Below are 20,926 nucleotides of genomic sequence, written 5' to 3' on the forward strand. Positions count from 1 at the left end.
ATCTAGACCGTGACTAGCGTCTGCTAAAATTTTGATTACCCCAAACGCCACCAGAGACGGTTACAAATTTTCAAAAACTTTAAATTTCATTGGTCGAAACTTCGCTACAGATTTAATAAGAAGTTATTTGATTGGGTCACTTCAAAATTTTTAAACCAATCAGAGGTTTTGTTTCAAAGAAAATTTACCAAAAAAAAACTAGATGCTTCTCTTACCAAATTCACTATTATTCTCTAGTCATTAGTGCATTTTCACTGCTGTCGTTCGTGTCTACGTGTGAGTTTAGCTTAAAATAATATTTAATAATAATTTAAAGGAATTCTAAACTAAATAAATTAATTAATGTACTAAAATTATTTTTTTTAATTAAATTATTTTTAAATTATGACGTATTAATAAATACAAGTAGTGTGAAAAACGCGCGGGAAGTAAACAATAGCTTCAAAATTTTAATGCAAAAATAAAGTGTTAAAGAATTAAAAAGTTTTAAAAAAATTATATTATATCAAATGCCATATTTGAAAAAAGTGTCAGTGCATTAGTGAAGTGAAAATTTTTTTTTTATTTTAGCTACTAAATGAAGTGAAGTAAAATCGATCGATAAATTCTTGGAATAAACTGTGAGTTGAAGTTCTCGGAATTTCTTTCTTCTCTAATAGGTTTTTTTTTTTTTTTTTTTTTTCCCACTTTTAACTGTCTCAATAATAAAAAAAATCAATTGAATTAAATCTCTTATTTCCAAGTCACAAATAAATTAATACTAAATATTAATTAATTTATTCTTTAATTAATTAATTATGATTTTGGAATTAATAAACAATTAACAATTTTCGGATTTTTTTTTTAAGTAATGAGTTAAAAAAAAAAACTAGAAAAGTGCAATTTTTTATATTTTGATACCAGACTAAATTAATTTAAGCGTCAAGTTCTAGATTCTTCGGCCATTTTGTTTTCTTAAAAAAATATGATCCTGAAGTTAGCAGAAAAAAATTTTCGAGTTTTTTTTTTCAACGACTTAATTTAAAAAAGAAATAAATATACGCACATGTAAAAAATTTAATAAACTATCAGTGCAATTTTTTCAAATATTTTTTTTTTCTTTATAATTTATTGTTTAAAAAAAAATACTAAAATTATTGGATGTCGGCTAACTTCAGTATCGTGAAAAAAATCAATACCTCAGTTTGATATTCAAGATATCGGAAGTCATGGAATCAATATTTTAAAATCGCTATAATTGTTGTGTTTAAATAAATAAAATACAAATCTAATGAAATGCTAAGTAAATATTTATGAGCAAACAAAGTGTAGAAAATAAATAGCGTCATTTAATGATCAATAATAATAATAATAATAATAATAATAATAATAATAATAATAATAATAATAATAATAATAGTAATAAAAATAACAGAGAATATTAAAAATAAGTGAATAAGTGTTTAGTGTCGTCTTATATTTGTTTGCTTGAAGAAATCAACAATCTTGTCAACATCGAAGACAACAACAAGACACGTCATCGACCGGTGAGTTAATTTTTAAAAATGAATTAAAATAAATACTAAACAATATTAAAATATAAGATAATTGCTCTTCATAATCCGGTTTATTACTATAAAAAAATACATTACAAATACAATACATATACAGTAATAATTATATAAAAATAAAAAATAGCCGATTACAGATTATTATTCAGTACCATCATCTCAATAGATGAATTAAAAAGACGTAAAAAAATATGATACTGAAGTTAGCCGTCTAATAATTTTAAAATTTTTTTTGCAACGATAAATTATAAAAAAAAAAATATGTAAAAAATTGCACCCATAGATTTTTTATTTTTCTACATGTGCGTATTTTTAGTTTTTTTTTTTTTTCTAATTAATTTGTTAAAAAAAAAATCCGAAAATTTTTAATTGTCTGCTAACTTCAGGATCATAAAAAAATTAATAATCATAATGATAATTACCATCACAATATTAATAATAGTTATAAAAAAATATTTATTGAAATCGACCTGATAGTCTGACTATCGTAGTCTCCATTTCGCTGTATTTGATAAAACAATTTAATTATTTAAGCTTATCATTAAATTTATTAAAAACGGTATTTTTTGTTGTCTTCTTGTCGGTCGAGACGTTGTTGGCTCAAAAGTTGCGTTTCTTTTGGTGGTTGCTGATCATGTGCCGCTTCCTCCTGTCAATTAGCGTAAAAAAAAAAAAAAAATAAATTACCATAAAATCGAGCAGCATGTAATTTAAAATAAATAATGGATAATAACCTGTTGCTTTTTGATACCAGCGTAAATAAGGTCGAGTCCTTTCTGGATTTCTTCACTGACAGGTGGTGGTGTTGGGATATGATCACCAATCGCATGGAATCCAGTTTCGTCAGCGGTGTAAGTTACAGAAATTAATTGACCTTCAGGACTTGTGTAAGAGTAACTTCCCGACTGTACAAGAGTATCAACCTTGTCTTCACCCTCCCCCGTAGACCTTATGTATCCACTCTCTTCAGCAATTATGTTGTTGCCGGTTTCATAGCTGAATAGATTAGATAAAAAAAATTATAAAGTCAATAGGTTACTCCAGGAAACATGTAACATAAGTACATAAGCCAAGTAATGAGTAAAGCTTATGTCGGTATGTACGGAGATAGGGATTGTTTAAACTATAGTTCAAGGATTTTCTCTTCTTTTACATACAGAGGAGTGGTATACGAACAAGTAAAAGAAGGAGAAGCAAAAGTTAACACACTCATTGACTTTTACCTTGTTCGGTATGTTCCATCATGCTCCTGCTCTTTATTCCACTGCAATATTGGAATAAAAGTTGTTGAAGAATATTGTCTGTCATTTATCTGTGACCTTTGTTGGTCATCGTCTTGATATTGTTGTTGCTGTTGTTGACGGCCCTGATTTTGATACTGATTTTGGGCTACTGCTGCACCAACAATTACTAATAAAATCTAAAAAATAAAAAACATTATTTTATGATACTGAAGTCAGCTGACGTCTAATAATTTTTGAATTTTTTTAAAAATGATAAATTGTAAAAAAAAATATTTCAAAAAATTGCACCTCTAGCTTTTTTAATTTTCTACCTGCGCATATTTTTAGTTTTTTTTTTTTTTTTTAAATTGATTCATTGAAAAAAAAAATTCGAAAATTATTAATTGCCTGTTAACTTCAGGATCATAATTATTTTCAATCCTGGAATATTCGTAGAGAATTAAAAAATAAATTTTTGAAAATGAAGAGTACTTTATAGTCACAGCTCTATTTGTTTAAATTTGAAATGTTTAAAATAAAGATAATTAATAAAATATACATCATTTTATTACCAAAGTTAACTTGACGTAATAAAAATATAATGAAGGGAAAGTTAAAAAGAAAAATATTTTAAAAGCTTTAAAGCAGATTCAAAAAAATGAAAGTTATTCTTGATGAGTAGTTAAAAGGATAATAAAAATATGCAGTAAGGTTTAAAAAAAATGTATATGTAATATATAATATTTAAATTGATAATAAATAACAGAGATAAATCCGCTCATACGTGGATTCAGGAAAGCTCGGCTATATACTGCACTGCATTAAACAAACATAATACAGGATATATAATAGGATTATGTAATATACATTATGGAATACAAAGTATATGGCATTATAAATGCTTCGCGATGACTCGTAACCTCCTACTATAACTTCCCGGTTGAGTTTGGGTAGTGCAGGGTATTAATCTCTGCAGGCCACACCGGAGATGAGTGAAAGTTAGAAGTAAATGCCAGCGTGGGTCATTTAACTCGTGACCCGTTAACCCATCGGCCCATAGCCATACAAACATACATTCATTTAAATTGTCTTGTATAAACCCATCCCTTTTGCTGAAATATTTATTAGCTCGTCGTTTTTTTTTTAAATTTAAATGGCTTGCCGCGTATTTCTTATCTAATTACAAGTCTTGTTAAACTGTTGCCACTCAAACCTTTAGATAATATCAAATATATAGATTTATATAAGAGAATAGTATTTGTATTGAGTGCGATTTATTAATGGAGAAATGGACGAAGTTATCACGTGAAACCATCTCCTTTAATCAAACGCCGATCTGTAGCTTCATTTACATTTTATTGTTTTTATTTTATTTTACCTATTTTATGTATCGGACTTATGCATCTATACTTGGTAACTCTCACTTTCTTTACTGATTAATTATTTTTTTTTTTTTTATTAACCGAATATTTATTTAAATTTAATCCGACAATTAACAATTCATCTAAAGTGTTAAATTTATTACGACTAATATTTAATTGAATTTATAAATTAATCAACATAATTATTAAATAAGAAATTTAAATAATTGATTTTTTTTGATAAATAAATATAAGTGTGAATGTAGCAGCCATCAGATAAATTTAAAATTATAAATAAATAGAGTACATAATTAAAAAAAAAATATTTATAAAAAATGCACTTATTAATTTCAAAATTTTTTAAATGTGCATTTTTATTTTGTTTTATTTTATTAATTATTTACTCTAATTATTAATAATTTTAAATTTGTCCGATGTCTGCTGTGTTCACACTCATTAAATATATAGTATTTTTTCGAATAAATTCAAAAAAGTAATTGAGTAATTTTTTTTTTAATTAAAATTTTAATTGAAGTCAAATTTTTTAATTTCAATACAAAATAACATCACGAAAATAATTTTATTTGATATAATTAAAATAAAAAATTAACTTACAAAGAATCTCATAGTGTATCCTCAGAGCTTGATCCCACAAATTAAAAAAAAGACCGTGAGTAGGCTGTAAAAAAAATAAATAAAACAGTGAGTTGATACGAAAGATCGGTTTCGTAATAAAAAGTAACCAGCGAACTGCAAAGAAGCTACACTGAACTGTGTTTTTGATCAGGAAAGAAATCACCTTTTATACTTACTCTCACTTTATCCCTTCTTCGGAAGATCCATGAATTACGAAGGTAAATGTATATGGATTACATAGAGGTCGACGCCTATGTGTGCTCTTCTCCCATCCCCATGTTATCCCTCTACTCTTATATTCTCATCCTAGATGATGAATAATTTTAACCATAAGGATAAACACCTCTGTAATTTGCAGCATCATCAGTCCCAACATAAACAGCAGCACAAATATTTATCTTTACTCCGACGCATACTTGCAATACTTAGCATTTTCTAGACCCGACCACCTCTAGGCGCATCAAATAAAATTCATCACCAATCAAATGTCTCGTTATTATTCTACATCATTTACTTTCATATGGTATATATATATATATATATATATATATATATATATATATATATATATAATTCCATTTATAACTTATGTCTAAACCGTCAATTAAATACAAAAGCTTAAAATTCTATAAACTTTCCTCGGCATCTTGTACTCTATTACATTTAATTAAAGGTCACTTTCTTTTACATCTTTAAATAGCATCATTAATTAGCTATTAAATAACTAATTAAAAATTAATATTCAAATAATGATAATGATGCTAATTAAACATATTTATACAAATTATGAAATTTAATGTCAGACATAGACATCAATCATTAAAAATTTAATATGACATAAGTAAATTTCTCTAAAACTATTCAGATTTTATTTGACTTGTCATATATTTTTTATATTTATTTATAAATAATATAATGTATTGCGCAGTCATTACAGATTCATGTCGATGATTATTCTATTGATGTTTTAAACATATAACAGTTAGGTAATTATTTATCAACCATCTTATTTTCCGGCACAATTTCCTCTGTAATAATCATTATCATAATTTATTTTCTAATTTAGTGATTCAAAAAAAAATTTTTAAAAGCTAACTCATCAACTTATTTATTATTTTTAAAAATTTATATGCGTGTAAAGTATCAACAGTAAATAAATTGTGAAAAATATGTGTAAACATTTCGATAGAATTAATTAACTCAGCAACGGAGATGACCTGATGATACCAAACCAAAATGAAGCCTTTACTCTCAATCAGTATAATGGTCTCATCATCGAATACCATATATATAAATAATTTCTACCTTTCCACGAAGGTTCAGTACACTTGGTCACACCGTAATAGTCGTCGTCGTCTTGTTCGTAATATATGTAATGATATTTCGTAACAGCGACGACGATGCTGAAGAACTTACACCAAGGGAATTGAGTTAAGTGCGAGGAAGCGACCGTTACTTTCACATGGCCTTCGTAAATGTGGATCCATGGAATTCAGAAGCTGACATAAATGACTGATCCTCGGGTTCGCTGATACCCTGGCCGACTGATACCTATCGGTATCTATATTTATATATTTTTTTTTAATCTGCAACGATTGCCTGCTAATAATATATCTTTTGGCGGCTTCAAGTCTGCCGCTTCGTTTCACTTCACTGAAAGACTTATATTTTTTTTAACCCTTTATTACACAACATTTATAAGACTGCTAAGCCTCCAATCTTCAGCTTGGCTCTCTCTTAAAAATACTTTTTTAATTTATTCAAATTTTATTTGTTATAAAAAAAAATATATGCATTTAAGTATAAAATATAAATGGATAAACAGCAATAAATATTTATAAAAAAACTTCATCCGAGTCACGACGAACATGCTGTAAAAAGAAATTTTTAATAATAATTATAATTATACTACATATATTTTTTTTTATTTTGTCAGTAAAAAATGAAAATTATTTACCTGCAACACAATAAGTATACGGAGGTACATTGCGCGTATCTGTAATTATTTAAACAATCAGATAATTTTATAAATGAAAATAAAAAGTCGACCAATAATTTAAAAATAAGTTTTTTAAATTTTACCTTGACCCATGTCTGATGGCAATTGAGGACGGGGTTGGTCACACGGCAAAGTCTCTAAAGTACCTGGAGGTATGTAACTGAAAGTTCAATTCATCTTTAAAATCATTATTTTTTACAATAATTAAATTTAAAATAATAACCATTAAACAATTTATCACTCGATTACAACATGAATAACTGAATAATAAATATAATAAATCTAATTGTCAATAGACAGGTTAAAAAAAAACCTTTGGTTGTAAATGGTATTGTCTTCCATAGATGTGAGAGGTGGGTGATACTCAGTACGTTGGGCCCACGGTTTTTTGCGCGGCAAATAGCAATCCACTGGTTGATAACTCAGTTGCATGATTGTGTCACCTTCAAAAGGAACATCGGGCTGCCGGTATCTATTTTCTCTTGGGGGTTTGAATGATTTATTTTTCACCAATCCATTAAGATCATTAGGATAGTACGACAGTTTATGCGTAGTACAGCCTACGAAAATATTTATTCTTATTAATTTTTTTAAAAATTAAAAACCAAAAATATTTAAAATTACACTCGAGGGGCATAGATGAAAATCCAAGATTATCTTCTGGTTTAGAAACCATTGGCCCAGGTTCGCTGCACTTCCATGAAAAATCATTTTTCTGAGTCGTTGAATTCTGCATCGGTCCACTTTCAAACCAATCTTCAATAGAGCTACTAGGTATTATTGGTTGCTCTGGTTTTACTCTATAATTTCCCAAGTAACTCAGCTAAAATATTTTTTAAAAATAATTTAATTAAATTCCCTAACAAAATTATTTAAATAAATAAAAAAAATTACTTTGTGAACAGTGTCATCAGCCAAAGGGCTTTTTGATAGTTCACTGGGTTTAACGACCGGTTTAATTGGTTTTCTCTGAACGTTATCTCCGCACGCAAAATAGCTGAGCTTGTATGTCGTATTTTCGTCAAAACCTTGCCCGGTATTTAATAAATTATTCGTTTGTCTAGCTGAATGGCTGAATGGTTTTCTGACACGCTGATTGTTGGGCCAGTAACTTAATTTATATATCGTAGAGTCATCCAGTGGCGTTAAAGGCTCGTGATATTTTATTTTTTGATTCCATGGATGAGTTTCCTAATAATATATTAATTTAATAAAATAATAATATATCACATTTCCTATTGATTATTATTAATCAAAAGAGAATATATAAATATAAATCTAGGTATAAATACCTTGCAAGGTGTTTCGTAAGGCCAGTAACTGAGTTTATAAGTGGTGCATCCATCCATTGGAACGTCACTCTTAGTGTAAATTTTCTTTGGCTTGAAAGATCTTGATACTGGAATGCCACAGCCTGATTCGTAATAGCTTAACTTGTATGTTGTATTATCTTGAGACATAAATAAAAAAAAATATATATTTTTTATTTCTATTAGACGAGGAAATTTAATGGTATAAATGTCAAAGCCACGTAAAATGTCAATAATATAAATATATTTATTGAGATATACATAGAACATAAAAATTTTATTAGTGTAAGAAATTTTTTTACGCCTCAGTCAATTTAATTTTGGCTCAAAGAAATTTCTTTCGTACCCAAAGAAAATTTCTACTTTCAGTTCGTGATACAAAAATTTTTTTGAGCCGAGTAACATTTGTTGCGCCAAGAAATTCTGTTCTGTGATATTTTTTTTATTAACTTTATTTGATAAAGATTTTTTTTTTTATAATTAAATTACCATCTATAGATGCGCAAGGACAGTACAAGTTGTTGGAAACTTTGAAAGGTTTAGATCGTGCAATAGACTTCCATGTATAAGCATCTTTATTTGTTGTATTATCTTGCATTGGTCCTGTACCTAGCCATTGTTCGACTGTTCGTCGAGGCGCAGATTCATTTTGAATTTCCCGCTTCACACACCAGTTGCCTATATAACTTAACTTAACAATATAATTAATTAATTAAGTAATTAATTAATTAATTAGTTTATTCATTGTAATTTACTTTATGAATTGTTTCATCATTAATGTTCCCATCACCGACTGTCAGAGAATCTTCTGGTAAAACCGGCTTAACTGAATTTCCACTCGGTGTCGGTCCATCCCAATACGATAATTTATAAGTTGTGTTGGCTTCAAATGGAATATCATTTCTCCAGTAATACTATTGATTATTAATAAATATATTCATATAATTTAAATTGACAAGTTAATTATTTTAAATAATTAATTATTTATATTACCCGAACGGGTTTAAATGATTTTGGAACGGGAGGTTGAACATATTTCTAAATTTTTTTAAAAATAATTGTAGATAAATGATGTAAATAATTATCAGAGAAAATGTATTTAATGATTTACAAGATATGCTGGTTGAGGATTGGAGCAACAGCAACAATTGCAAGAGTCTTCGTGACCTAACTGCGTATGAAAAAATAAATAACTAATTAAATTATATATATATTGAGAAATACTTTTTTTTAAACTTACGCAAATCGTATTTTTTATGGTAATTATTGAACGGGGAATTTTAGATCGCGATACTCTGTAAAATAAAATTATTTTATTTTATTTAATTTATATATTGATAATTATTTATCTAATTCATAAATAATTACGCTGGAGGACAAATTTCCATATTTTATAAATTAAAGTAAACTTTTTACTGAAAATAAAATATTTTATAAAATTTAGGTGTTAAAAAATCATAACTGACAATTACTTGAAGTGTTCGCTAATTTGTTCACATAAAAATATTAAAAATGTAGAAATAAAATGATACTGAAGTTAGCCGAATTCTAATAATTTTTGAATTTTTTTTTTAAATGATAAATTATAAAAAATTGTGTCGAGAATTTCTCAATTTTCTACATATGCATATTTTTATTTTTTTTGATTTGTTAAAAAAAATCTGTCTATCGGTTGACCCTTCGGGCCAGTCCCGAAACTTCCCGCTATTTGCAAGCTCTTTCAGCTCGAAAACGTTGTTGTGATACATTTTCCAACTCTTTGAGCTATTATCGAGAAGTCTTCTATAATAACGCGAAAATATGAAAGCAAAGGAAAAAAATTTCTCAAAGTAAACTTTCTCTAGGTTTTCTCTAGAATTTGTCTAGGATCTGTCTAGGATTTGTCTAGGATCTGTCTAGGATTTGTCTAGTATTCCTCTAGGATTTGTCTAGTATTTGTCTAGTATTTCTCTAGGATTTGTCTAGGATTTCTCTAGGATTTGTCTAGTATTTCTCTAGGATTTGTCTAGGATTTCTCTAGGATTTGTCTAGGATCTGTCTAAGATTTCTCTAGTATTTGTCTAGCATTTCTCTAGGATTTGTCTAGTATTTCTCTGGGATTTGTCTAGTAATTCTCTGGAATTTGTCTAGTATTTCTCTAGGATTGGTCTAGGATTTGTCTAGGATTTCTCTGGGATTTGTCTAGGATTTCTCTAGGATTTCTCTAGGATTTGTCTAGGATTTCTCTAGGATTTCTCTAGTATTCCTCTAGGATTTGTCTAATATTTCTCTAGGATTTGTCTAGGATTTCTCTAGGATTTGTCTAGGATCTGTCTAGGATTTCTCTAGGATTTGTCTAGTATTCCTCTAGTATTTGTCTAGTATTTCTCTAGGATTTGTCTAGTATTCCTCTAGGATTTGTCTAGGATTTCTCTAGGATTTGTCTAGTATTTCTCTAGGATTTGTCTAGGATTTCTCTAGGATTTGTCTAGGATTTCTCTAGGATTTGTCTAGGATTTCTCTAGGATTTCTCTAGTATTCCTCTAGGATTTGTCTAGTATTTCTCTAGGATTTGTCTAGTATTCCTCTAGGATTTGTCTAGTATTTGTCTATTATTTCTCTAGGATTTGTCTAGGATTTCTCTAGTATTTCTCTAGGATTTGTCTAGGATTTCTCTAGGATTTGTCTAGTAGTGCTTTAGGATTTGTCTAGTATTCGTTTAGGATTTGTCTAGTATTTGTCTAGTATTTCTCTAGGATTTGTCTAGGATTAGTCTAGGATTACTCTAGGATTTGTCTAGGATTTCTCTAGGATTTGTCTAGTATTTCTCTAGGATTTCTCTAGGATTTGTCTAGGATTTCTCTAGGATTTGTCTAGTATTTCTCTAGAATTTGTCTAGGATCTGTCTAGGATTTGTCTAGGATCTGTCTAGGATTTGTCTAGTATTCCTCTAGGATTTGTCTAGTATTTGTCTAGGATTTGTCTAGGATTAGTCTAGGATTACTCTAGGATTTGTCTAGGATTTCTCTAGGATTTGTCTAGTAGTGCTTTAGGATTTGTCTAGTATTCGTTTAGGATTTGTCTAGTATTTGTCTAGTATTTCTCTAGGATTTGTCTAGGATTAGTCTAGGATTACTCTAGGATTTGTCTAGGATTTCTCTAGGATTTGTCTAGTATTTCTCTAGGATTTGTCTAGGATTTCTCTAGGATTTGTCTAGGATCTGTCTAGGATTTCTCTAGGATTTCTCTAGTATTCCTCTAGGAATTGTCTAGTATTTGTCTAGGATTTCTCTAGGATTGTCTAGTATTTCTCTAGGATTTGTCTAGGATTTCTCTAGGATTTGTCTAGGATTCCTCTAGGATTTGTGTAGTATTTGTCTAGTATTTCTCTAGGATTTGTCTACGAAGTCTCTAGGATTTGTCATGGATTTCTCTAGGATTTGTCTAGTATTTCTCTAGGATTTGTCTACGAAGTTTCTAGGATTTGTCTAGGATTTCTCTAGGATTTGTCAAGTTTTCTCTAGGATTTGTCTAGGTTTTCTGTAGGATTTGTCCAGTATTTTTCTAGGATTTGTCTACGAAGTTTCTAGGATTCGTCTAGGATTTGTCTAGGATTTGTCTAGGATTTCTCTAGGATTTGTCTAGTATTTGTCTAGGATTTGTCTAGTATTCCTCGAGGATTTGTCTAGTATTTCTCTAGGATTTGTCTAGTATTTCTCTAGGATTTGTCTAGGATTTCTCTAGGATTTGTCTAGGATTTGTCTAGGATTTCTCTAGGATTTGTCTAGTATTTCTCTAGGATTCGTCTAGGATTTCTACTAATCCTAGGATTTGTCTAGTATTTCTCTAGGATTCGTCTAGGATTTCTCTAGGATTAGTCTAGGATTTCTCTAGGATTTGTCTAGTATTTCTCTAGGATTTGTATAGGATTTCTCCAGGATTTGTCTAGGATTTCTCTAGGATTTCTCTAGTATTCCTCTAGGATTTGTCTAGTATTTGTCTAGTATTTGTCTAGGATTTGTCTAGGATTTGTCTAGTATTTCTCTAGGATTTGTCTAGGATCTGTCTAGGATTTCTCTAGGATTTGTCTAGTATTCCTCTAGTATTTGTCTAGTATTTCTCTAGGATTTGTCTAGTATTCCTCTAGGATTTGTCTAGTATTTGTCTAGTATTTGTCTAGGATTTGTCTAGGATTTGTCTAGTATTTCTCTAGGATTTGTCTACGAAGTCTCTAGGATTTGTCTAGTATTTCTCTAGGATTTGTCTAGTATTCCTCTTGGATTTGTCTAGTATTTGTCTACGAAGTCTCTAAGATTTGTCTATGATTTCTCTAGGATTTGTCTAGGATTTCTCTAGGATTTGTCTAGGATTTGTCTAGTATTCCTCTAGTATTTGTCTAGTATTTCTCTAGGATTTGTCTAGTATTCCTCTAGGATTTGTCTAGTATTTGTCTATTATTTCTCTAGGATTTGTCTAGGATTTCTCTAGTATTTCTCTAGGATTTCTCTAGGATTTGTCTAGTATTTCTCTCGGATTTGTCTAGTATTTTTCTAGGATTTGTCTACGAAATTTCTAGTATTCGTCTAGGATTTGTCTAGTATTTCTCTAGTATTTCTCTAGGATTTGACTAGGATTTCTCTAGGATTTGTCTAGTATTTGTCTAGTATTTCTCTAGAATTTGTCTAGTATCTCTCTAGGATTTGTCTACGAAGTCTCTAGGATTTGTCTAGGATTTCTCTAGGATTTGTCAAGTTTTCTCTAGGATTTGTCTAGGTTTTCTGTAGGATTTGTCTAGTATTTTTCTAGGATTTGTCTACGAAGTTTCTAGGATTCGTCTAGGATTTCTCTAGGTTTTGTCTAGTATTTCTCTAGGATTTGTCTAGGATTTCTCTAGGATTTGTCTAGGATTTCTCTAGGATTTGTCTAGTATTCCTCTAGGATTTCTCTAGCATTCCTCTAGGATTTGTCTAGTATTTCTCTGGGATTTGTCTAGGATTCCTCTAGGATTTCTCTAGTATTCCTCTAGGATTTGTCTAGTATTTCTCTAGGATTTGTCTAGTATTCCTCTAGGATTTCTCTAGTATTCCTCTAGGATTTGTCTAGTATTTCTCTGGGATTTGTCTAGGATTTCTCTAAGATTTGTCTAGGATTTCTCTAGGATTTGTCTAGGATTTCTCTAGGATTTGTCTAGGATCTGTCTAGGATTTCTTTAGGATTTGTCTAGTATTTCTCTAGGATTTCTCTAGGATTTGTCTAGTATTCCTCTAGGATTTCTCTAGTATTCCTCTAGGATTTGTCTAGTATTTCTCTGGGATTTGTCTAGGATTTCTCTAGGATTTCTCTAGGATTTGTCTAGGATTTCTCTAGGATTTCTCTAGTATTCCTCTAGGATTTGTCTAATATTTCTCTAGGATTTGTCTAGGATTTCTCTAGGATTTGTCTAGGATCTGTCTAGGATTTCTCTAGGATTTGTCTAGTATTCCTCTAGTATTTGTCTAGTATTTCTCTAGGATTTGTCTAGTATTCCTCTAGGATTTGTCTAGGATTTCTCTAGGATTTGTCTAGTATTTCTCTAGGATTTGTCTAGGATTTCTCTAGGATTTGTCTAGGATTTCTCTAGGATTTGTCTAGGATTTCTCTAGGATTTCTCTAGTATTCCTCTAGGATTTGTCTAGTATTTCTCTAGGATTTGTCTAGTATTCCTCTAGGATTTGTCTAGTATTTGTCTATTATTTCTCTAGGATTTGTCTAGGATTTCTCTAGTATTTCTCTAGGATTTGTCTAGGATTTCTCTAGGATTTGTCTAGTAGTGCTTTAGGATTTGTCTAGTATTCGTTTAGGATTTGTCTAGTATTTGTCTAGTATTTCTCTAGGATTTGTCTAGGATTAGTCTAGGATTACTCTAGGATTTGTCTAGGATTTCTCTAGGATTTGTCTAGTATTTCTCTAGGATTTCTCTAGGATTTGTCTAGGATTTCTCTAGGATTTGTCTAGTATTTCTCTAGAATTTGTCTAGGATCTGTCTAGGATTTGTCTAGGATCTGTCTAGGATTTGTCTAGTATTCCTCTAGGATTTGTCTAGTATTTGTCTAGGATTTGTCTAGGATTAGTCTAGGATTACTCTAGGATTTGTCTAGGATTTCTCTAGGATTTGTCTAGTAGTGCTTTAGGATTTGTCTAGTATTCGTTTAGGATTTGTCTAGTATTTGTCTAGTATTTCTCTAGGATTTGTCTAGGATTAGTCTAGGATTACTCTAGGATTTGTCTAGGATTTCTCTAGGATTTGTCTAGTATTTCTCTAGGATTTGTCTAGGATTTCTCTAGGATTTGTCTAGGATCTGTCTAGGATTTCTCTAGGATTTCTCTAGTATTCCTCTAGGAATTGTCTAGTATTTGTCTAGGATTTCTCTAGGATTGTCTAGTATTTCTCTAGGATTTGTCTAGGATTTCTCTAGGATTTGTCTAGGATTCCTCTAGGATTTGTGTAGTATTTGTCTAGTATTTCTCTAGGATTTGTCTACGAAGTCTCTAGGATTTGTCATGGATTTCTCTAGGATTTGTCTAGTATTTCTCTAGGATTTGTCTACGAAGTTTCTAGGATTTGTCTAGGATTTCTCTAGGATTTGTCAAGTTTTCTCTAGGATTTGTCTAGGTTTTCTGTAGGATTTGTCCAGTATTTTTCTAGGATTTGTCTACGAAGTTTCTAGGATTCGTCTAGGATTTGTCTAGGATTTGTCTAGGATTTCTCTAGGATTTGTCTAGTATTTGTCTAGGATTTGTCTAGTATTCCTCGAGGATTTGTCTAGTATTTCTCTAGGATTTGTCTAGTATTTCTCTAGGATTTGTCTAGGATTTCTCTAGGATTTGTCTAGGATTTGTCTAGGATTTCTCTAGGATTTGTCTAGTATTTCTCTAGGATTCGTCTAGGATTTCTACTAATCCTAGGATTTGTCTAGTATTTCTCTAGGATTCGTCTAGGATTTCTCTAGGATTAGTCTAGGATTTCTCTAGGATTTGTCTAGTATTTCTCTAGGATTTGTATAGGATTTCTCCAGGATTTGTCTAGGATTTCTCTAGGATTTCTCTAGTATTCCTCTAGGATTTGTCTAGTATTTGTCTAGTATTTGTCTAGGATTTGTCTAGGATTTGTCTAGTATTTCTCTAGGATTTGTCTAGGATCTGTCTAGGATTTCTCTAGGATTTGTCTAGTATTCCTCTAGTATTTGTCTAGTATTTCTCTAGGATTTGTCTAGTATTCCTCTAGGATTTGTCTAGTATTTGTCTAGTATTTGTCTAGGATTTGTCTAGGATTTGTCTAGTATTTCTCTAGGATTTGTCTACGAAGTCTCTAGGATTTGTCTAGTATTTCTCTAGGATTTGTCTAGTATTCCTCTTGGATTTGTCTAGTATTTGTCTACGAAGTCTCTAAGATTTGTCTATGATTTCTCTAGGATTTGTCTAGGATTTCTCTAGGATTTGTCTAGGATTTGTCTAGTATTCCTCTAGTATTTGTCTAGTATTTCTCTAGGATTTGTCTAGTATTCCTCTAGGATTTGTCTAGTATTTGTCTATTATTTCTCTAGGATTTGTCTAGGATTTCTCTAGTATTTCTCTAGGATTTCTCTAGGATTTGTCTAGTATTTCTCTCGGATTTGTCTAGTATTTTTCTAGGATTTGTCTACGAAATTTCTAGTATTCGTCTAGGATTTGTCTAGTATTTCTCTAGTATTTCTCTAGGATTTGACTAGGATTTCTCTAGGATTTGTCTAGTATTTGTCTAGTATTTCTCTAGAATTTGTCTAGTATCTCTCTAGGATTTGTCTACGAAGTCTCTAGGATTTGTCTAGGATTTCTCTAGGATTTGTCAAGTTTTCTCTAGGATTTGTCTAGGTTTTCTGTAGGATTTGTCTAGTATTTTTCTAGGATTTGTCTACGAAGTTTCTAGGATTCGTCTAGGATTTCTCTAGGTTTTGTCTAGTATTTCTCTAGGATTTGTCTAGGATTTCTCTAGGATTTGTCTAGGATTTCTCTAGGATTTGTCTAGTATTCCTCTAGGATTTCTCTAGCATTCCTCTAGGATTTGTCTAGTATTTCTCTGGGATTTGTCTAGGATTCCTCTAGGATTTCTCTAGTATTCCTCTAGGATTTGTCTAGTATTTCTCTAGGATTTGTCTAGTATTCCTCTAGGATTTCTCTAGTATTCCTCTAGGATTTGTCTAGTATTTCTCTGGGATTTGTCTAGGATTTCTCTAAGATTTGTCTAGGATTTCTCTAGGATTTGTCTAGGATTTCTCTAGGATTTGTCTAGGATCTGTCTAGGATTTCTTTAGGATTTGTCTAGTATTTCTCTAGGATTTCTCTAGGATTTGTCTAGTATTCCTCTAGGATTTCTCTAGTATTCCTCTAGGATTTGTCTAGTATTTCTCTGGGATTTGTCTAGGATTTCTCTAGGATTCGTCTAGGATTTCTCTAGGTTTTGTCTAGTATTTCTCTAGGATTTGTCTAGGATTTCTCTAGGATTTGTCTAGTATTTCTCTAGGATTTGTCTAGGATTTCTCTAGGATTTGTCTAGGATCTGTCTAGTATTTCTCTAGGATTTCTCTAGTATTCCTTTAGGATTTGTCTAGTATTTCTCTAGGATTTGTCTAGGATTTCTCTAGGATTTGTCTACGATCTGTCTAGGATTTCTCTAGGATTTGTCTAGGATTTGTCTAGGATTTCTTTAGGATTTGTCTAGTATTTTTCTAGGATTTGTCTAGGATTTCTCTAGGATTTGTCTAGGATTTGTCTAGTATTTCTCTAGGATTTGTCTAGGATTTCTTTAGGATTTGTCTAGGATCTGTCTAGGATTTCTCTAGGATTTCTCTAGGATTTGTCTAGGATTTGTCTAGGATTTCTCTAGGATTTGTCTAGGATCTGTCTAGGATTTCTCTAGGATTTCTCTAGTATTCCTCTAGGAATTGTCTAGTATTTGTCTAGGATTTCTCTAGGATTGTCTAGTATTTCTCTAGGATTTGTCTAGGATTTCTCTAGGATTTGTCTAGGATTCCTCTAGGATTTGTGTAGTATTTGTCTAGTATTTCTCTAGGATTTGTCTACGAAGTCTCTAGGATTTGTCATGGATTTCTCTAGGATTTGTCTAGTATTTCTCTAGGATTTGTCTACGAAGTTTCTAGGATTTGTCTAGGATTTCTCTAGGATTTGTCAAGTTTTCTCTAGGATTTGTCTAGGTTTTCTGTAGGATTTGTCCAGTATTTTTCTAGGATTTGTCTACGAAGTTTCTAGGATTCGTCTAGGATTTCTCTAGGATTTGTCTAGGATTTCTCTAGGATTTGTCTAGTATTTGTCTAGGATTTGTCTAGTATTCCTCGAGGATTTGTCTAGTATTTCTCTAGGATTTGTCTAGTATTTCTCTAGGATTTGTCTAGGATTTCTCTAGGATTTGTCTAGGATTTGTCTAGGATTTCTCTAGGATTTGTCTAGTATTTCTCTAGGATTCGTCTAGGATTTCTACTAATCCTAGGATTTGTCTAGTATTTCTCTAGGATTCGTCTAGGATTTCTCTAGGATTAGTCTAGGATTTCTCTAGGATTTGTCTAGTATTTCTCTAGGATTTGTATAGGATTTCTCCAGGATTTGTCTAGGATTTCTCTAGGATTTCTCTAGTATTCCTCTAGGATTTGTCTAGTATTTGTCTAGTATTTGTCTAGGATTTGTCTAGGATTTGTCTAGTATTTCTCTAGGATTTGTCTACGAAGTCTCTAGGATTTGTCTAGTATTTCTCTAGGATTTGTCTAGTATTCCTCTTGGATTTGTCTAGTATTTGTCTAGGATTTGTCTAGGATCTGTCTAGGATTTCTCTAGGATTTGTCTAGTATTCCTCTAGTATTTGTCTAGTATTTCTCTAGGATTTGTCTAGTATTCCTCTAGGATTTGTCTAGTATTTGTCTAGTATTTGTCTAGGATTTGTCTAGGATTTGTCTAGTATTTCTCTAGGATTTGTCTACGAAGTCTCTAGGATTTGTCTAGTATTTCTCTAGGATTTGTCTAGTATTCCTCTTGGATTTGTCTAGTATTTGTCTACGAAGTCTCTAAGATTTGTCTATGATTTCTCTAGGATTTGTCTAGGATTTCTCTAGGATTTGTCTAGGATTTGTCTAGTATTCCTCTAGTATTTGTCTAGTATTTCTCTAGGATTTGTCTAGTATTCCTCTAGGATTTGTCTAGTATTTGTCTATTATTTCTCTAGGATTTGTCTAGGATTTCTCTAGTATTTCTCTAGGATTTCTCTAGGATTTGTCTAGTATTTCTCTCGGATTTGTCTAGTATTTTTCTAGGATTTGTCTACGAAATTTCTAGTATTCGTCTAGGATTTGTCTAGTATTTCTCTAGTATTTCTCTAGGATTTGACTAGGATTTCTCTAGGATTTGTCTAGTATTTGTCTAGTATTTCTCTAGAATTTGTCTAGTATCTCTCTAGGATTTGTCTACGAAGTCTCTAGGATTTGTCTAGGATTTCTCTAGGATTTGTCAAGTTTTCTCTAGGATTTGTCTAGGTTTTCTGTAGGATTTGTCTAGTATTTTTCTAGGATTTGTCTACGAAGTTTCTAGGATTCGTCTAGGATTTCTCTAGGTTTTGTCTAGTATTTCTCTAGGATTTGTCTAGGATTTCTCTAGGATTTGTCTAGGATTTCTCTAGGATTTGTCTAGTATTCCTCTAGGATTTCTCTAGCATTCCTCTAGGATTTGTCTAGTATTTCTCTGGGATTTGTCTAGGATTCCTCTAGGATTTCTCTAGTATTCCTCTAGGATTTGTCTAGTATTTCTCTAGGATTTGTCTAGTATTCCTCTAGGATTTCTCTAGTATTCCTCTAGGATTTGTCTAGTATTTCTCTGGGATTTGTCTAGGATTTCTCTAAGATTTGTCTAGGATTTCTCTAGGATTTGTCTAGGATTTCTCTAGGATTTGTCTAGGATCTGTCTAGGATTTCTTTAGGATTTGTCTAGTATTTCTCTAGGATTTCTCTAGGATTTGTCTAGTATTCCTCTAGGATTTCTCTAGTATTCCTCTAGGATTTGTCTAGTATTTCTCTGGGATTTGTCTAGGATTTCTCTAGGATTCGTCTAGGATTTCTCTAGGTTTTGTCTAGTATTTCTCTAGGATTTGTCTAGGATTTCTCTAGGATTTGTCTAGTATTTCTCTAGGATTTGTCTAGGATTTCTCTAGGATTTGTCTAGGATCTGTCTAGTATTTCTCTAGGATTTCTCTAGTATTCCTTTAGGATTTGTCTAGTATTTCTCTAGGATTTGTCTAGGATTTCTCTAGGATTTGTCTAGGATCTGTCTAGGATTTCTCTAGGATTTCTCTAGTATTCCTCTAGGAATTGTCTAGTATTTGTCTAGGATTTCTCTAGGATTGTCTAGTATTTCTCTAGGATTTGTCTAGGATTTCTCTAGGATTTGTCTAGGATTCCTCTAGGATTTGTGTAGTATTTGTCTAGTATTTCTCTAGGATTTGTCTACGAAGTCTCTAGGATTTGTCATGGATTTCTCTAGGATTTGTCTAGTATTTCTCTAGGATTTGTCTACGAAGTTTCTAGGATTTGTCTAGGATTTCTCTAGGATTTGTCAAGTTTTCTCTAGGATTTGTCTAGGTTTTCTGTAGGATTTGTCCAGTATTTTTCTAGGATTTGTCTACGAAGTTTCTAGGATTCGTCTAGGATTTCTCTAGGATTTGTCTAGGATTTCTCTAGGATTTGTCTAGTATTTGTCTAGGATTTGTCTAGTATTCCTCGAGGATTTGTCTAGTATTTCTCTAGGATTTGTCTAGTATTTCTCTAGGATTTGTCTAGGATTTCTCTAGGATTTGTCTAGGATTTGTCTAGGATTTGTCTAGGATTTCTCTAGGATTTGTCTAGTATTTCTCTAGGATTCGTCTAGGATTTCTACTAATCCTAGGATTTGTCTAGTATTTCTCTAGGATTCGTCTAGGATTTCTCTAGGATTAGTCTAGGATTTCTCTAGGATTTGTCTAGTATTTCTCTAGGATTTGTATAGGATTTCTCCAGGATTTGTCTAGGATTTCTCTAGGATTTCTCTAGTATTCCTCTAGGATTTGTCTAGTATTTGTCTAGTATTTGTCTAGGATTTGTCTAGGATTTGTCTAGTATTTCTCTAGGATTTGTCTACGAAGTCTCTAGGATTTGTCTAGTATTTCTCTAGGATTTGTCTAGTATTCCTCTTGGATTTGTCTAGTATTTGTCTAGGATTTGTCTAGGATCTGTCTAGGATTTCTCTAGGATTTGTCTAGTATTCCTCTAGTATTTGTCTAGTATTTCTCTAGGATTTGTCTAGTATTCCTCTAGGATTTGTCTAGTATTTGTCTAGTATTTGTCTAGGATTTGTCTAGGATTTGTCTAGTATTTCTCTAGGATTTGTCTACGAAGTCTCTAGGATTTGTCTAGTATTTCTCTAGGATTTGTCTAGTATTCCTCTTGGATTTGTCTAGTATTTGTCTACGAAGTCTCTAAGATTTGTCTATGATTTCTCTAGGATTTGTCTAGGATTTCTCTAGGATTTGTCTAGGATTTGTCTAGTATTCCTCTAGTATTTGTCTAGTATTTCTCTAGGATTTGTCTAGTATTCCTCTAGGATTTGTCTAGTATTTGTCTATTATTTCTCTAGGATTTGTCTAGGATTTCTCTAGTATTTCTCTAGGATTTCTCTAGGATTTGTCTAGTATTTCTCTCGGATTTGTCTAGTATTTTTCTAGGATTTGTCTACGAAATTTCTAGTATTCGTCTAGGATTTGTCTAGTATTTCTCTAGTATTTCTCTAGGATTTGACTAGGATTTCTCTAGGATTTGTC

At 31.3% G+C, this 20,926-nt stretch overlaps 3 protein-coding genes across 5 annotated transcripts in view; 1 reads left to right on the forward strand and 2 right to left on the reverse strand.

Annotated features, from left to right (window-relative positions):
- Nucleotides 1-262: 262 nt before the first annotated feature.
- The window catches only part of LOC103579207 (uncharacterized), a 50,125-nt gene continuing 29,461 nt past the window's right edge, over nucleotides 263-20,926 (forward strand). The window contains exons 1-2 of one of the 3 annotated variants that reach the window (XM_053737195.1): nucleotides 263-620; nucleotides 1,158-1,526. The gene's annotated coding sequence lies outside the window, so the exon portion shown is untranslated. The remainder of the gene's footprint in view (nucleotides 621-1,157; nucleotides 1,527-20,926) is intronic. The other 2 variants (XM_053737196.1, XM_053737197.1) reach the window with 2 other exon arrangements.
- LOC128667256 (endocuticle structural glycoprotein SgAbd-2-like) lies at nucleotides 1,989-4,889 on the reverse strand. The gene is made up of 4 exons (XM_053737198.1): nucleotides 4,750-4,889; nucleotides 2,774-2,970; nucleotides 2,285-2,546; nucleotides 1,989-2,199 (listed from the first exon to the last, which is right to left on the reverse strand). The coding sequence occupies exons 1-4, from the start codon at nucleotides 4,759-4,761 to the stop codon at nucleotides 2,101-2,103; spliced, it is 570 nt and encodes a 189-aa protein (XP_053593173.1). The 5' UTR covers nucleotides 4,762-4,889; the 3' UTR covers nucleotides 1,989-2,100.
- LOC103574578 (uncharacterized) lies at nucleotides 6,628-9,467 on the reverse strand. The gene is made up of 12 exons (XM_053737432.1): nucleotides 9,448-9,467; nucleotides 9,191-9,272; nucleotides 9,073-9,117; nucleotides 8,835-8,993; nucleotides 8,569-8,770; nucleotides 8,062-8,219; nucleotides 7,664-7,960; nucleotides 7,394-7,592; nucleotides 7,068-7,329; nucleotides 6,853-6,929; nucleotides 6,728-6,766; nucleotides 6,628-6,641 (listed from the first exon to the last, which is right to left on the reverse strand). Exons 1-12 carry the CDS (start codon nucleotides 9,465-9,467, stop codon nucleotides 6,628-6,630), a joined length of 1,554 nt encoding a protein of 517 aa, XP_053593407.1.

This window comes from Microplitis demolitor, chromosome 3, assembly GCF_026212275.2.
Source record: "Microplitis demolitor isolate Queensland-Clemson2020A chromosome 3, iyMicDemo2.1a, whole genome shotgun sequence".
NCBI classification, from domain to species: Eukaryota; Metazoa; Arthropoda; class Insecta; order Hymenoptera; family Braconidae; genus Microplitis; species Microplitis demolitor.

Bases quoted from the DNA above. Each gene is read 5' to 3' on its own strand.
- LOC128667256 (XM_053737198.1), bottom strand. The intron at 2,547-2,773 runs GTAAAAGTCAAT...TAATCTATTCAG, and splicing joins GATGGAACATACCGAACAAG to CTATGAAACCGGCAACAACA. The intron at 2,200-2,284 runs GTTATTATCCAT...GCTAATTGACAG, and splicing joins CTGGTATCAAAAAGCAACAG to GAGGAAGCGGCACATGATCA.
- LOC103574578 (XM_053737432.1), bottom strand. From the start codon at position 9,467: ATGGAAATTTGTCCTCCAGC. The intron at 7,593-7,663 runs GTAATTTTTTTT...AAAATATTTTAG, and splicing joins CTGATGACACTGTTCACAAA to CTGAGTTACTTGGGAAATTA. The intron at 7,330-7,393 runs GTAATTTTAAAT...ATATTTTCGTAG, and splicing joins TTCATCTATGCCCCTCGAGT to GCTGTACTACGCATAAACTG.